The sequence below is a fragment of the Trichoplusia ni genome, unplaced genomic scaffold (assembly GCF_003590095.1).
Source record: "Trichoplusia ni isolate ovarian cell line Hi5 unplaced genomic scaffold, tn1 tig00000182, whole genome shotgun sequence".
Lineage (NCBI taxonomy): Eukaryota > Metazoa > Arthropoda > Insecta > Lepidoptera > Noctuidae > Trichoplusia > Trichoplusia ni.
Window position 1 is genome coordinate 256605 of NW_020799994.1, and position 18605 is coordinate 275209.

At 33.7% G+C, this 18605-nt stretch overlaps 2 protein-coding genes across 2 annotated transcripts; both read left to right on the top strand.

Annotated features, from left to right (window-relative positions):
• Positions 1–2677: 2677 nt before the first annotated feature.
• Positions 2678–5697, top strand: LOC113506971 (protein RER1). The gene is made up of 5 exons (XM_026889819.1): positions 2678–2963; positions 3457–3561; positions 4092–4188; positions 4429–4652; positions 5397–5697. The coding sequence occupies exons 1-5, from the start codon at positions 2886–2888 to the stop codon at positions 5478–5480; spliced, it is 588 nt and encodes a 195-aa protein (XP_026745620.1). The 5' UTR covers positions 2678–2885; the 3' UTR covers positions 5481–5697.
• Positions 5698–10125: 4428 nt separating this feature from the next.
• On the top strand, positions 10126–13835 carry LOC113506972 (serine/threonine-protein phosphatase 2B catalytic subunit 3-like). Its single transcript, XM_026889821.1, has one exon. The coding sequence runs from the start codon at positions 10367–10369 to the stop codon at positions 11852–11854; it is 1488 nt and encodes a 495-aa protein (XP_026745622.1). The 5' UTR covers positions 10126–10366; the 3' UTR covers positions 11855–13835.
• Positions 13836–18605: the final 4770 nt, after the last annotated feature.

The window sequence follows — 18605 nt, forward strand, 5'->3', positions numbered from 1 at the left end:
AAAATGTTTAAATGGAAATCGTCACAATAAAATTCGTCGTTGAGGCTATAGAGCGAACGCTGATTTAGATTCGGCAATTAGCACCTACTACGGCTTAGTGGTGAACTTATAATAATTGTTAATATGGATATTGACGATAAATTTACGATTGTATCGTATTTTTCGTAACTTAGTAAATATATTATGGTTATTATCAAGTTACATTTATTAACTTTATTGCATTGTAAATTTCGAACTATAAAACTAATAGCAATATCTACCCATTTCTCTAGGAGTTGTGTTTAGTATGATAGGATTTAGCTGGACCAAAATTTTCTTTATATTCAAAGCGATGATAATATTTTAAGATAAAATATTATGTTTTATTGTATGTCCAATACCTTATGATATAGTAACGTAATTGTAAATAAACACTCGCAATAATAGTTGTAGACGTAGAGACTACTTAAGGCATATTTTTTTTATTTCATGTTATTTATTTAGTAGTCTCATTAGAACTACATAATTTAGATAAAGTTATGTTTAAAAAATGTAAAATATAACAATGTATAAATTGTAATTAGAAAAATGATTCCATTAAATTTCTTAAACAGCAAGTAATCCCGTTTTATATGTTAAGTTCTTTATCCCTACCCTACCTATCCTACCATCGATTAAAAATAAACGTAGATATCCTAAAGCTAAATACATTCGATCTTAATATACTAATGGAAAGCTATTCAGCTGCAAGACTACATTTTCGCACCTTAGAACTTAAACACATCGAGGCGTTATATAGTTATGTATCGTTATGCTTCTGCTGTCTCAGTCTGCATGTTACCGCAGCACATCTGAAACAATAGGAATGGTAACCAAATAAAAAAATTGTGACTTCCTTACCAGAACTCGCAGTTACACGCTTATTACTTAGTAGTGAACAAAATTTTCTTTTACCAACCTCAGGCGGACAAATACACACTAAAGCGCTCAAACCTACCTCAGTGTATAAAATAAAATTCCTTAATGTTTTGCTCTGAAGTAGGTATATGACAGAATCTGGTTAGGCTCGACTCGTATAAGAAAAGACCCATAGTCAGAAACAAATGACGCAGCTTATGGATTATGCTCAGCATAATTATTTCAAATTGTTTGTAATAAATCTTACTCAATAAAAACCTGTTTCCGGATAATCAATGACTCCACTCCATTTGGAAGTGTTCCCCTTGGTTGAGCGGAGAGGAGTGTCAGACTTCTACTCACTAAAATCCACCCATGTCCTTCGCTCTTTGTGTACCAGGGCCTCGCTAACCCTTCCTGACAAACATATAGGGGCTGATAGGATCAGTTCTTGCTGACATCTCTAAAGGCGCGGGTGCAACACGAACGCGTCATCATGTTCCTGGTCCTAACTGGGCGGTGAGCTACCCATCACTCAACGCCCGCAAACCAGTGGCTGCGATGGCCGGGAGTCATCACGAAGCTTCCGACTCCTGGGGGGAGGGGCTACCACGGTGCGTCGCGAGGCCCTTTGCCTCGCGTGTTTAGCCGTCTCCTTTGCCAGCATGACTGCATTGCAAGAGGAGGCGACCACTTCCCACTGCCTCTCGGACCGGACCATAATCATACCAGGGCCAGATGCGAGAGATCATGGCGCGGCGGCGGTGCTTCGCCCATGCAGGGAAGACCTCCACCGTGTCCTCCGAGCGATCCGCACAATGGTGATACCCGGAAACCCTATCGCCTAATCCTGTTCACGTAGGTACCTCCCGAAAAAGCTTTGTCGTGTGAGGCGGAAAGTGAGGACGCTGAGACGCCTCGTTAGCCACACCCCAAAGAGGGCACATATCGCCAAAATAGTGGCGTACCCTACGCTGGGTTGCGACAGACAGCAATTCCATATCGATATCGCCATAAGATTCAACAAATACCTGGCAAAGTTCATGCATTACCTACCAACCCTCAATAGGGCTTTTTAGAAACTGTGTTTTCAGGAGTCCAGATTATTTCTGTGTGGAAATAAAGTCATGATGACAATATTAGGCAATTAAAGGCAAAACCTAAGTAGTTAGTGGATGGGGCGAAGGCTTAAACCAGTTTTCAATGATAATGCTGACTTTTTTGTCAACCGCATATTGAAAAAGAGTACTTAGTTACGAGGTTTTTCATTAATTCCTCCCTTAGTCCGTTGCCATATTTTCATTCAATCTATGTCTTGTATGGCGTGCCGTTTATACATTCATGATTTTAAATTATCGCAACATAAGCACTCTCTTCAGTTAATTAAAAATGGCAACATTTTTTGCTACTCATTCTGTCGACGTCAACGTCTTTAACCATAGTGGTGTGCTAGAAAAAAATTTAGCAATTTGAATCGATTTAAAAATGTTGCAATAGTAATCCTTTCCGTGAAAAAAATTGTTACATCATATTCATTTAAATAAGAAATGTGATCAAAATCTTTATTGTTTAAAACTTTTCATTGTTTCCAATCATGGACAATGAGTTTCATGAAAAAAAGCATTCTTATAATATGAAAGTGATAAACTTTATTCGAATTTAATCCAAATGAATACCGTTTTTCATGTTTTATAGGATTAAAAATATAAGATATGAACCCATCCGAAAATAAATTGTTAGTTTTTTACAATCGATTTTAAATCAATTTACATGTCGCGTCCTTAACCTAATCTGCCACAGAGAAAAAACTAGGTTCCAACTAGTCTTTTCTAAGTTTTTAAAGAAAAAAGCTAAACTTACGGCTAAAATACAAGTTTTAGATGTAAATACAACTTGTAAATTATCGTTTAGTGTAAATACCATCAACCTTTAATTTAATTTAATGTAACAGTAATGTACATCGAGTATTAGTTACAGTTAATGATACAAGACACCTAACGAAAAATAAAATGATGGACGGAAATGATTTAGTTACTGAAACTTCAAGAAGAGGTATTATTTCACAAGGTTGGACACGGATTTCTCAGGTAATTACTACTTTGGGGTTAATTTTTCAATTCCCATGCTATTTGAATAGATGACAGTACACTTACATACACCTATCTTTTTATGAGGTGTCATGTCTTCATGCCGCGAATTAGAAATATCATTAGATAGCATTTATTTAGTCATGTTTTTAATGTCTCTTACTAATCATGCGGGTTATATTTAATAAACTAATTCAAATCTTCACACATTGATAATCATGTTAATAAGTAGTAGTACTCCTAAAGTTATGGAAAAAAATCATGAACATAGCTTCCTGATTAGAAACTTGTTAATAATTTATCAGAGCCATCAGAAAACTAAATTTCTGATGACTTACAGAAATCAGACATGTCTTATCAGTTGATGAAAAATGTCTACCGTACCAATCTTGATTGTTTAAATTATTTTCTGAATATGATTGTATTTGTAGATTGACAATAGTTATGAAATACTTGAACAGAAATAAAAGTAATGTTATTCATTCATCAACAGGTTTACCAAGGCACCTTAGATAAATGGACACCTCACACCAAATTTCGATGGGTTGGAAGTTTTGTACTGCTACTATTGTTTATGCTTAGAATATTCACAAAACAAGTGAGTTTTATTTATCTTATCTTACCACAGCATTACAACATTTACTAACCATTACTGATAAGTGAACAGTATGATTGTCAAAAGTCATAAACGAGGAACCTAATAAATGTATTGTTTAATTTAATATGGTATCAGCAAAACACCATACAGCCAACTACTGAAACCTCTACCCGTGCTCATTACATGTTGTATTACAAAATAATGACAAAGTGATTATAAATTGACCACTTAGGGACTGATAAATTATTACACAGTCAGAATGAGATTTTTAATGGACATGATACGATCAAGGTCCCATTAATAAGTGTTCTACCACATTGATTATAGAGTTAAAAATTGTTTGTGCCAACTGATGGCTGCGGTCACATAAACATTAGATGACTATGCTGCCTTCACTGGGGACTAAATTAAAGAATTCCAAAAACAAAAATATGTGGAAGAGAACCATACTTGAGATTTGTGGTTTTGACAATATAAGTTATTGATAAATTAAATATGTTATAATAATGTTTCATTTTTTATTTTTCCAGGGGTGGTATATTGTCACTTACGCTCTGGGTATTTATCATTTGAACTTGTTTATTGCATTCCTAACTCCGAAGATTGATCCTGCTATGGACTTTGATGGTAATTTATTTCTATTTTTATAGCTATAACCTGTATGATCTTTTCCATTTGCAACTACATTAACTATATCATATTTAAAGAAATTTGAACAGCCTTGAACTGAATATAATGTAAGTTATATTTAACCAAAATTATAAATTCTGTACACATTAATATGCGAGTTTATCCAATTTATCTTAAAAATGCTTACATACTCAAGTACCAACATAACAGTAATTAATTATTTGGCAATAATTCTAGGTGATGATGACAACGGTCCTGCATTGCCAACCAGAGCTACTGAGGAATTTAGACCATTTATTCGAAGATTGCCAGAATTTAAATTTTGGCTCTCTGTTACCAAAAGCACATTGGTAGCTTTTTGCTGTACATTTATTGATGCTTTCAATATTCCAGTATTTTGGCCAATTTTAGTCATGTATTTTATAACACTATTCTGTATTACCATGAAGAGACAAATCAAGGTAAACCCTTTCATTAATTTTTTATTACTTGTAAGTTTAATCCCTTTTTTTTGTCTGCTCTGTGTCATCTGAATCCTTTCTGTAAATTTTTTTAATTTAAACTGGTAGTTTAATTACTACCAGTTTAACTAATTTATAAACAAGTATATACAGTAACTTCAGGCAAGTATCGCGCGAACTTCCGTCGATAACAGTAATATGTGATGTTAAAAGAATTAAAGACAGGATTGCAACGACATAGAGCCGACTGATATAATATATTTAACTAACCAACCACCAGTAAATATTTTTTTGAATGCACCAATAACCAAATTTTATGTTTTTCAATATTCTGATAATCTCATTAGGTGGCAGAAGTTTATTAACGTCGCTATTAAGCTCTTTTTTTATTGATTTCTATGAATTATTATTAACTAATTATTACAACTTACCAAAGTAAATTGTAACTAAAACAATGAAAACGGTTCAATGTGAAGCCTTAGAAAAACAAGTAACTTATGTTTCGTTCAGCCTTACTTACACATACATCATAGTAGACTACTTTCTTGAAGTCATTCCCATTACTCATCGATTCCTAATCGTTTGCATGACCGCGATCAAACTTGCTTCATCGCCACTGAAAATATATCTTTTTATTTTTTGTAGCATAAATTTGTGAAAGAAATATATATCTACGTAAACAGTTTCGGTCCGTAAAATATCATGAAATATTTACAATGAACTAATTGTCTTTTTTTTCCACAGCATATGATCAAGTACCGGTATTTACCATTTACTCACAGCAAACCAAAGTACAAAACTGTTGATTCCTCTGTGACTGTGAACTGACGACATGAGAACCTTGAAGAGTCTTAGTTTAATTAACTTAAAAACTGTTGTATGCAAATATTTCTAGAAATACAGTTTTTATTGTATGTTTCCTCATGTTTAAGTTATTTTTATGATAATATATTATGTTAAGTAAATGATTTAACTCATGCAAACACGTTTTTTCAAAGTTGTTGCGGTACAGTAAAAAAGAATGATAATATATTGTTAAATGTCAGTAAGGTTTATTTCTTCACTAAATCTCTCAAACTCTAACCTTAATATATAGCGACATCCATATCTGAGAATATTGTAATATAATTATTTAATGTGTGAACTGCACTCAAGAGTTAATTTTGCAAGTGTCCACAAACTGAAATAAAAATAATAATATTTTCCGATGTAAATATTTATCTTCTTCATATTAGCCTACACCCATTAATTTATTTTTATTAAGTAGAAGTTTTAAACTTTAGTAAGTATTAGCCCAATAAAAGAAATCACACGCGTTATCGTAAAAAGTTGAATATTTGTACAAAAAAATTTTACTTTAAAAATAATCACGGGTTCTTTCGTTCTATCTACCATGAAACAAGTAATTTAATTATATTTTTGGTAGAAAGTATGAACTTATATTGGAAGTAATACCTTATACAACTGTTTTTTGAAGAATAGGTCAATAGTTCTTTGTAATGACCCTTTCTTATAATTTAAAATGGGGTGAATAATATATTGTATATATGTGGGTATTCATTAATTTAATAATAACCTATAGGATATTATAGAAATAATGAAAACAATTGAGCACCTATCGTGATGTGTGAAACTGCCGATGCTGATGTTACTTAGCAAATTTAATTTGTTGAATAGTTTTACTATATTAATTTATAAAAAACGCAGATACAAATACAAATTTATGCAGTCACAACAAAGAAGACTAGGTTTCAGCCTGGCCATTTTCAAATATTTAGCAACATGCACAAATTTAGCGTTCTTCTCAAATATATGGGATACGCCTGTGGACATGTCCGAGCAATGTTAGTTTTCCTGTAAAAGGTCTTCCCAAGCTAAAAGGGGTAATATAAATAATAACATTCAATATTTATCCTATTTATTTTAGGTGTTTTTTTTTCGTATCGATTAAAGATTTACTCTTGTATAGCAAATTGCGAAAATATTAGTGTATTTCTGATGCTTTTTATATCACTACTTTACTTCTTCAATCCTAGCTGACAATTTGTGATAGCGGTAATTTGGAGAGATGTAGAATAGTAGTTATCCTAAAAAATATGTCTAAGTGGGGACAATAGGGTGCTCAATAAATGGTGTGTCTGATGAACTGCGAGTAACACCATAGGGCGCATACACTATGTTAAATTTGTACTAACTCTGTTGGCTACATAATCTATTCTTTATTGAGACGACGTTCGTGTCCCAAAGACTAATGAAGCTGTGAATAAAGTAATAATACGGTTATAAATAATTCTGTTGTGAGATATTGTTGCTTAAACAACTTTTTATATTCTTGTTGCTTATGATACAATAGGATAAGATAAAATGGTTTTAAAACAAAGAAGCTAAGCATAAAACGCAGCTATACACTTTCTTCCATCTTGTTGTATAATCTAAAGGCATCCATGGAAACCATCTAAGAATGCTGCTAGGTGAGAATTCCTGGCTAACTGCAACACTTACTTAGTGGCTAATTATAGAACACTTCTAATTACAGTCAAATAACATAGAAGCCCAGTTTAGTGATAAAAATAGATTTCGGTCTCTTATAATACTAAACAATTGTAAGGTACATGCATATTGTATCCCTGAAATAAAATGTATAAATAGTCGCTACTGTGATAAAAATAATGTTGGTAGGTATGTATCTAGCTGTTGTTTGGGCAGCAGCCCGATAACTAACTATAGTGCGAGTCTAGTGGCTGACCCACATTATCAGAATCGACATCAATTTGTAGGTCTATTCTACGAGTACAATTTTATTGTTAAAGTGCCATTCACAAAGGTAGGAGTTGAACTTTCATGTTGGTCAGGTACTGAAAGTTTTGAAAACTTTCATTGATATTTGATACTCTTGACTTGCTTACGAAAGCTCATGTCACGTCCATAATTAATTAAAAATAGGGTATGACAACATACAAATCAGGACGTGCCAGTGTTAATCACTATAACGCGGGATATCCGGTGACAGTTTAATAAGGCAAACTTATTTTTACACTGATTGTAGCGTGCAAAAGTTATTTAACGTTATTTTTCCTAATACCATTTGAATCGGGTTGGGATTGGTAAGAACGGAAGCCTATTATTGAGGCCCTGCTGTCTAGACTGAGTTTCAGGAATCGTGATAGATGGGTAGTTAAAAATCCCAAATGATATATTTATGATGCGGCGATAAGAAATAATGAAAATAAACATAAGGTTAAGCAACCTTCTGACCAATATTTTTTGTAAATTTGTTTTTGTGTGTGTGTTGCGAGTCCTACTCGCACTTAAAGAGTTCTATCTATACTCTATACTAATATATAAAGCTGAAGAGTTTGTTTGTTTGAACGCACTAATCTCAGGAACTACTGGTCCAAATCGAAAAATTATTTTTGTGTTGAATAGACCATTCATCGAGGAAGGCTTTAGGCTATAAACCATCACGCTGCGACTAATAGGAGCTAAGATACAATGGAAAATGTGAAAAAAAAACCGGGCAGGTATACATGAATCATAACTTATATCTTCTACCCACGGGGACGAAGTCGCGGGCAACAGCTAGTTTAGTATACGCAGAACAAATACGGTAAATGAATAGTAGATGAGTAATGCAAAGCTCCGGTCTCTGTCGGATCTGCTCTCGACTCTGGGCTAGAGTCGAGATCGTTAGGTCTTGGTTCAACGAACGTCTAAAAGAGATTGTTCCTAGAACGACTCTCAAAAACAAACAGCAGAGAGCCAGTGACAAATTAATAGTGAGTATCCTGGCAATAGTAGGCAAAAATGGTATTAACGAATTCAAATTGACCAGGCCTTGGGAAAGGCTAAGTAAATAAGTTTGAAGGTAAAATACAAATATTTTTGGCTATGCAACGCTCTTACAACATTCCAAGATTGGTGTCTTATAATAAGAACTTATTGCCTGCGTAGCGCAACTATAGACTCCACTGTGTGCACTGGTGTATCTGGTGCCCACTACTACTCAGACCACAAGACTACTCGTGGAAGCCTTAGAAAAGAATAATAAAGAGCAACACAAGCCCTTCTCCTGAACTTTCTAGGAATTATTATTAACAACGATAATGAATACGATATTCGGTTTTCATTAGACTTTCAATTGTAGACATTCTCAAAACCCTTAAAATTTAATGAGGTAAATTTGGGCAATACGCGGAAGAATACTTGTCGTTGAAAAAATGGATTTTGGTTTATAGATCGCTGGTAGAATTCATACAAGCGTCTAGCGGTGCGGCGATGTCCCGAAATTCTGTGGATGTTAAAGAATAAACAAGTAATAAATCTGCCTACACCTTATTGTAGATACTTATCTCATCATAGGTGGATTTCGCTGGTCAATACCCAACGCTTAACTAATATAAAATCGTGATGAATGAATGATAAGTTTTTTAAGGATTTGGGTTTGTATCATCGCTCGAAATAAAAATTCTTACTGCTTACTGATAAACCTTTAGACCTCCGGAGCAAGAAGCGCTAACAGGTAGACGTAATAAGGATAACAATTCAAATTAAGCCATCATCGAAAATCATACCTTCTTTTTATTTCAACAGATCAAACAAATGTATACAATTCGCATGCAATGAGGTAACTTCTGACTGAAATATTGTTCTACATTTTTGCAAAGAATTTACAGTCAATTTTTTATGGTCTTACGAGTTAATTATAATTTACTGTTACCTTGTGGACCTTTTATGGGAATCCTTAATTTTATTTTCCAAATATAATTTTGTTTTATCTTATGGCAACACCTACTAGAGAAATTTGGGCGTAGCCAAAAAACTCTAAAGACTTGAAATATGGCTAAATTATTTTAAGGCTTATACATTATAATATTATAACTTTACAGAAGCTGACAGTAGCTTTTAAGTGACTCCTTCTTTTGTTCACATTGCAGAAAAAATATTTGTATTAATTTTTGGAAATTTGTAATACAAATATATTAATATTATAAACATTGTAACAATATCTACTTTATATTTAAATTCAAATTTGTGACACCCAAACATCATTAGTTACAAGATAAGGCTAGGTATGCAATAGTATGCACTGTTGGAGATCAGTTAGAAAATTATGAAGGCACAAAAAAACGCTACAGTGAACCTGCACATCTAACGCATCTAATCAGCACAGTATAATTCAAATATGTTTTTTCTATCTGTTTGCACCAATAAGATTCCAATATTTTATAGACACAAATTCTAATTCTTCAAATTTATTTATTTAGAAAGCCGTGGATTTGCAATTTAGTAATATTTTGTATAAGCATTTGCTTGTAAAATTATTGAGTTATTTTTAATTTCCCATATCGTAATTATCGACTTAAATTAAAAATAAATCATTAGTTATTTAAATTGTTTCTAATAAGATTTTCAGAACTTTAATTATTTGCACAAACATCATACTCCTGTATGGTTTATTTAAAGAACATACATACTGGCAACTGTTCCTTAAATTACCAGTGTTACTATTTAATGATATTTTCAAAAGTAATAAAACGCGCTCGATATCCCTGTTTATTTTATTGACCACTCGCCAGATGTCTGCGCATTGTTTTCCAGTGCGCAGTAGTTTCTCTGTCGTGAAATCGGGATTCTGTTTTAGTATTATATCTATTCTGCCATTTTGAAAATAGTGGCGTGTATGGATTAGACCTAGTGTTTTTTATGTGACAAATATGTCCGGGAGCAATGATAAAGTGTCGACTACGCAGCGTATGATCCAAAGTGTTGCTTTCCCTCCCAGTCGCAAGCTCACTGTATCGGAAGTATTCGATGAAAAAAGTGGAAAGCCACTACCTGAAGTGTTGAAGCAACATTTTATCTTAGAAGGTCGGATCGAGGAAAATGCAGCTTTACGAATCATCCAAGATGGTGCCACCTTATTACGATCAGAAAAAACTATGATTGAGATCGATTCACCGGTGACTGTGTGCGGAGACGTCCATGGCCAATTTTATGATTTGATGAAACTGTTCGAGGTGGGAGGCTCTCCCTCTTGTACCAAGTATTTATTCTTAGGTGATTATGTCGACCGAGGTTATTTCAGTATAGAATGTGTTCTTTACCTCTGGGCTTTGAAATTGTGTTACCCGAAGACGTTATTCCTATTACGCGGTAATCACGAATGCCGACATTTGACAGAGTATTTCACTTTCAAACAAGAATGCAAAATCAAATATTCTGAGAAAGTGTATGATGCATGTATGGACGCCTTTGACTGCTTACCTCTTGCTGCCCTCATGAACCAGCAATTCCTATGTGTGCACGGTGGTCTATCCCCTGAGATCAACAGCTTAGATGATATTCGTAAACTAGATAGATTCAAAGAACCACCTGCATTTGGAGCTATGTGTGACCTGCTCTGGTCTGACCCATTGGAAGACTTTGGCAATGAAAAAAATGCAGAACATTTCTCGCACAACTCAGTCAGAGGTTGTTCATATTTCTACAGCTATGCAGCTTGTTGTGATTTCCTACAAAGAAACAATTTACTATCTATCATACGCGCTCATGAAGCTCAAGATGCTGGTTACCGGATGTATCGTAAGAGCCAGACCACTGGATTCCCCAGTCTTATTACTATTTTCTCTGCACCTAACTACTTGGATGTTTATAATAATAAAGCTGCTGTTCTGAAGTATGAGAACAATGTTATGAATATCAGACAGTTCAACTGCTCTCCACACCCATATTGGTTGCCCAACTTCATGGATGTCTTTACCTGGTCTCTTCCATTTGTTGGTGAAAAGGTGACAGAAATGCTGGTCAATGTTTTGAATATTTGTTCTGATGATGAGCTGATGTCTGAGGGAGATGATGCACTGGAGGAAGCCAATCTCAGAAAAGAAGTCATCCGTAACAAGATTCGTGCTATTGGCAAAATGGCTCATGTGTTCTCTGTGCTTCGTGAGGAAAGTGAATCTGTTTTGCAGTTGAAAGGGCTCACTCCCACTGGTGCCTTACCATTGGGTGCACTTTCTGGTGGTAAAACTTCTCTCAAGAATGCTCTGCAGGGCTTCTCTCCAAACCACAAGATAACATCGTTCGCTGAAGCCAAAGGGCTGGATGCTATCAATGAGCGTATGCCACCCAGACGTGATGGCCAACGTACACCTGATGCACAGGAAAAGAAGCCGCATGTAAACAGCAACGCACATTCGTGAAGTGCTAGCTTCTACTTCTCTTCGATCCTTACATTTTGATCCACAATTATAGTGGTAGTGAAATATGTGTGAAGGAGACTCAGCTTTTGGAATGATATTTCACATTCATAATAACTAGGTGGATTTGAAGGGAATTGTCATTATAGATACAAAATATTTTTAAATTTGGATTTAACTTTTTTTCAATAGTTGAAGTTAAAATTTCTCTTAAGATATTACGTCTCGATATTTAAATAAAATATGTCAGATCTGCAGGCAACAAATTTATTTAGTCAATTAAATATTAAGGTATGCACATTTATTTATAATGCGCTGCACTGTTTAATTTTTGGTAATGTAATTTTAAATTTTTCATATGAAAAGACATGATATTGTAATGTAAATTAATTCAGATTGTCTACTTATACTCTACCTTGTTATCTACATTAGTGAAAATTAGACATGTCTATAATTTTCAAAGCATAATTAGCTGTGATATTAAGCGAAGATCAATGTATTATTTAATAGCAATCTGCTAGTGGAGTACAGGCATGTTCATTGGCTAATCATGCATTGAAATCTGTATAATAAGTGGAGAAGTTCTCAGCTTGGGCGTGTCTTTATATTCTATTAAGTAATAAAATTAATTATGTACTATAGTGTGCAGCACATGGTGTGTTGTTGCCGTGCGTGTGTGCTGTGTAAATATGCCTTGTGCGTACACACACGTTATTGCAGCTTTTACACTTGAGATAAATATTACTCTCTTTAATATCTTTGCTACAAGTTGTACTTAATTGTATTTTATTGTACAAAATATATTAAAATTACTATCTATGAAATATTACTTAAAATAATTATAATAATATTTGGGTGTATGCTGGCCCCTTGTTGCCTGCATGCAGCTGAACTTGTATGCTGGAACATCACATATTAAAGTCTCTTAGCCATAATGTTTCGGTATATAAGGTGTAGTGGCTGGTCTAATTGCAGATTTTCTTACAGCTTCTATTCCAAATTCACTTAAATAATAAAGTAAGGTTTAATGACCTATTATGCACTGTTGGAAAATCTCTTTTGGTCTGCCAAATAATCATTAATTGATGCAATAAGTTCATATTGTGAATACTAAAAGTGGCTTACATCATTTTCAAAGTCAGTACTAAGTATTTTATCTCAATTCAGTGTGTAGTCCTTCATATGTTCTGTACTTTTAAATAAATTTTACCTATGTAAAAAACTAACAATATATTTAATTTTATTTTGTACTAATCATGGGAAGTGTTGTTTTATCCTTAAAAATATATTAACATTGAGCTCCATAATATTATGGTTTCAATAAGTCCTTCGCGCGTAGAACAAAGACACTAACTAGAAATATGTATTCAGATAAGATATGGTTGAGAGTGCCTATAGGGCGTGAAGCATGAGTACCTACACTGTACTGTACAGCACATTGTCATCAGTGTAGTCATACAGTAAATTATACTTCCATTTGAATATTGTTCTAGTAATACATAAATCGTGACATTTTTACATAATCGGGCAATGTCTCACGTACAGTAAGATTTAACAACCGCGCAGGGCAATGTGGACAATAACGATCCTAAACGCGAGCGCGCGAATATCTTAATGCTGTAACCTTGAAGTAGATGGAGTCTGTTGTTATGCTAAGCATCATCCATTTACATTAGCAATGTTCTTCGGTTTAGTATTTGTCAAATTAAAAATGAACACTGCTTCTATCTACCTACTATACATTTTTAAATAATATATTATTTGTCAGATAGTAGAAGTGAAACGAAACCGTAAATAGAGTGAATAGATAAATCGAGACATTATTAATACATTACAAATTTCTCGATTACCTATACATAATTGTCTGTTGCGAACAAATCCTAATGTTTTTAATAAATTATAATCAACCGTTCAGAGCTTATTTTTAACTAACTACCTATGTAATAAAAAGTTGAAATCTCATTAAAGTTTTGTCTTGAAATCACCCGTTGCATCTTTTTTCACACCCGTTTTTGAGCGATGTTATCGATCGAATCCAGTCTAGTTGATTGGTTAGTCGTACATTATATGACAGAACTTTATACCTTGGTAACCTTTTTATATAAATTACAATAGATACACAAATATTTGTACTCAATACAGGATTGTGCAACTTTTAAAACTGTCTTGCTGTAGTGCCAGTCCTCGTGTCATTATTTGACTTTAGTATCTGCTCAGAATAAACTTTGCGTTTACGAGATTCCAATACACTACACTCGAAATAATACATTACTTCATGCACTACCTATTGTTACAATCCTACGGTTACACAAATTCAGAGATTCTATGATCACATAATACCATTACCAAGTACCTATTCAAAGTATTCAAACCATTAAATGAGATTATGAGGGCAATGACATTTTTGATTTCACGATGTCAAACTACTGGCACCGGTAACTTTCTACTAAAAGTACCTACCTACTTTTAATTTTCATTTTTGTCGAATGATATGAAGGTAGGTTCTTATACCCGAAGCTGGATGCAGCGCACTAACTCACATTTGACACTGTAAGTATATCCTTGTATTGGTATCTATTACCTACAATATTAGCATCCTTCAAAGTTGTTAGTCATTATTAGAATCAACGCCACTGCCAAATTCGTTGTATTTTTTATAAATTCTAAACTATTCGTTACGAATAGAGCTTAGTATGCAGTAGGTAGATATATGTACAAAATCATTTCAACTTAGATGTCTACTAAAAGAGTTAGGTAAGCGAGCATTTAAGTAGTTTATCCTGTATTTTCCCTTGTAACCTCGCTATCGTATTCAAATTTAATCTTTTTATAACATAAGCGAATCTAAAACCTAAAACTTAGGTCGAATTGAAGCAACTGTGCGTGACAGTTGCGGCTACCCCAAATAAAAGAATTATAAACCGTTCGATTCTAACAGCTGAAATCCGGTTAATCAGATGTAAACATTCCTCATTGGCTGTGCCGTTATCACGTAAAAAAGGGGTCCTGAGTTTATTTTATACGAAATAATATTGTTGGTGGGCTAATAACTCTAGCGAGGCACTGTGCAATCGTGAATAAAAGATTTAGATATAGGTACTTATTGCTCTCTGATTTACTAATAGTGATCGTCTTAAGTTGACTTGGTCAACAAACAATACATTTTAATGCTTTTCAGCATTCAATTCAATTTTAATTAAACGTAAAAAAAAGTAATTTTAATTAAACGTAAAGTTGGCATATTTGAAGAAGCAATATTAATTTCTGCTACTCGTCAGTCGCCAGTTTTGTAGTAAGTTTCTCTATTAAAATTTCCATTTCAGTCTAAGATATCTGTTTAACAAACTGTTAGTCTTGCTACTTACTGCAAACCTAAAATATTAATAGCTGTGTAACGTACTAATGTGTTTTTATGAGTTAATGGGTTCCTGTCGTATTCATAAATGTACGAATGCGACAAGAACCCACTAAAAGTACGTTAACGTAAAGAACTTAATACAAGTAGTTACGCAGATATTACTACAAATAAGTAAGTACCTAGGTAGGTATAAAAATAGCTATAGCAAAGCAGATTGACTAAGTAATAAAAGTGACAAGTCGACCTCTCACACTGCGCACCCTCTCTGCGCCTATCGCTCTCTCCTGATGCCAATCCTTACTTTATGAATAAGGACGTGTGGGTCGTTGCGTAACGCAGATCAGATAGATCATCGCATGAAATGTTTATATGTTTTACAGTTACAGCTTTTTCAGAAATACTTTTCACAAGCATATAAGTATATTTATTTAATTCGCTAAACTGGTACCAAAGACTTACTCGAATATTTTGAGTTAACAATGTGACTTTTATAACCTTTTTGAGAATATACTTTTTACACAGTTAACATACTTAGCGTGACTTTGTTATAACACAGATACAACGTAGGATTTTTTTAAATCAAACTATCTGCCTCCCTTTCTCATCCTTACAGTGATATCTCGTAAGCTATTCGCTAAATTAAATAATGAGAAAAATAAAAAAATCTACCCGTTTTTGTAACAATTTTCATTGCACTTCTCCTTCTATTGATGATAGCGTGATGGTATATAGCCACAGTCTGTTCTAAATATGAGCTATCTATATTTATTTAAATCATACCAGTAGGTAGTCCTAGAGATTAGCTCGTTCAAAGAAATAACAAATGCAGCAAAGACATATTTACTTAGGCGCAGGTTTTAGATAATTAGGATAGTTGTAATTTTGGAACAGAATTACTCCCAAATTCAGTATACACTTAGCTTAAATGTTATCGTAGGCACATTATAATGTGTCTTGTCTGTCGTTTAATAGCTGAAGTGTCGCTGTGCTTAGATAGCATATGTATATTATATTTTTCGTTGTCATTCAGCAGGTTCCATTTTTTCTAATTCCGCTGTTTACAATGGACGATCAATGAATGAAAATTGGATTATAATGACAGTATCCGTATTTCCCTAAGCATTTTTCCATCACAATAATTAGAAATTCATTGTATTGACCATAAGTGTTCCACCCCGTACGGATTGTTCCCCGTAACTAGCTATTTGTTTTATTCAATTATAAATTTCGTAGATTAATAGGTAAAGTAGGTTCCTAGCTACACACTAAATAATTACTTTCACAATTAGTCACATACTTACATACTTGCCTAAGAACTCATTACCTCCATAGCCATTTTTTCGTGATAAAAATAAGCAGCTACCTTTTATAGTTACCATGGTCAAACTGATAAGACCTGTTTAATGGGTAGATATTAATTTTGTTTGAATGTCAAACAAAGCTGGTTTAGATTATGACTATTTTTAGCACTCAGGAAAATTAATTTTCAAGTAACTACACTCTTACATGAATTCCCACAATAACCTACTTATTTATATAAATATGTAATTTTAAACCTAATCCAATTTAAATTTGTTATCGTTTTAGTTTAGGTACCTCACCATACATATCATACATGGTTATTAGAAATTGACAATTTAAATACACTCTAAAATTACCAATCTTACGAAGATAATAGTTCTAGTCACGTTTTGTCCTTAGCGACACAACGTTCTCCATCATTTTTCAACCGACTAGCGACTGTCCGACGCGTATGTCGATGCCAACAGTTTTGTTGAAAAGCGAGAGTATACTCAATAGTGTAATTATTTAAAGACCACATTCTTTCAACGTTAATAAAACTTATGCAAAATAATTAATACAATGTGCTATTACTAGAATGTTTTCGCAGCTGTGAGCATATAATACGATTCGATTTTTATAGATCATAATATTTGTGACACCTATGAGACACTTAAACTATTCGAGGTTTTGTTAATCAAATTATAATTCATTCATACTATTACGCAAGTAGGTAAATACTGAATACATAAAATCGCTAAGGTGAAGGTTACTTACCTAGGTATCTATTTAATTTTATGAGTGAGTAAGTAAACAATTTCGAATAGAAAATACATAGTCCCAAATGTTAAAAACAGAACTATGGTGATTTTTATGTTTATTGTACAAAAATTGTGTAATAGTAAAAATAATAAATGTTAAGTTTCAAAATCATGCCCCATTATATGGCTGTTGCTCGCAGCTAGCCTGGATGTTGGTTATAGCTTGTAGCTGCAATTTGGAATACAAGGTATCAACTACCTTGATACCAAACCAAAAACGATCCAGCCGTTTGGGCTTGGAAGGTAAGCAATCGAACAAACACACACACACAAAAATTTCCAATACTTTTGCATAGTGCATATTAGTGTGATATTATTTTTCTTTTGAGAAGACTGAGGACATATCACATAGCTATAATCTCGCGTTTCAACAATTTAATGTTTGTGTGCGCTGGTTTTAGTCAGTACAATTCTAATACTTTCTTCGGCTCAACCCAAAGCGGGAGAAGGCGTGTCATGATTTCCCATCCGCGAAATAAAGTCTATTGTGTCGATTAATTGACCAAATTACTAGAAAAATAAGTAAGAGAAGTGGTCGTAAGCAGTGGTTGCTGGCGCTTCAGTTTTTTTAGTAGCTCCTTAGTAGTGTGTAATCAACTATGGGTCATATTTTAGTTTTCATTGAGAGAAATAACTATAAGTTTCTAGGGAGCGAAAAGGATAATTCACGATCGCCATATTCGGTTGGATTCGATTATTTACACTTTAGAGTTCTGAGAGTTCATTTAGGTACTTATATAACTTAAAGATAAAGATTACCTTTAAAAAAGGCTGTGTGTACTTGTCAGTACATTATAATCCGACAAATTCGGAAGAGAGTACGGTGCTGCCCTGCAAACTCATGTAGTAATTCTTACTATTTTCTTTGAGACACATTGGATTAGGGTAAAGACACTGAAAAACACTGAAGAAACTGAGAAGGTTAAAAAGTAGGTAAATAGCCCTTCAGGGGTCAAACAATGTAATAAGTATGGCAACAACTTGCGTGACGATGACTTGTCTTATTAATATTTTTAATACAATAGAGCGATTCAATCAACGTTAGCGTTCTGAGAAATAAAACTTACCTAGTGCCCAGGTTGTTAAAACCAGGATACGCTGATCATTTGACGCATGTAATATTGTTCCACAAAAGTAGGTATTTTTCTTAAATGATGGAATTTCTGAGAGCGAACCTTACAAGTTCGACATTTTAGCTTCGATGCACAAAATCTAGAAGTCAAAGGACACCATTTCCACAGCATGCTATGTTACGTTACGTTTGATATGATGACTAAAATTTGCCGCCACTTTA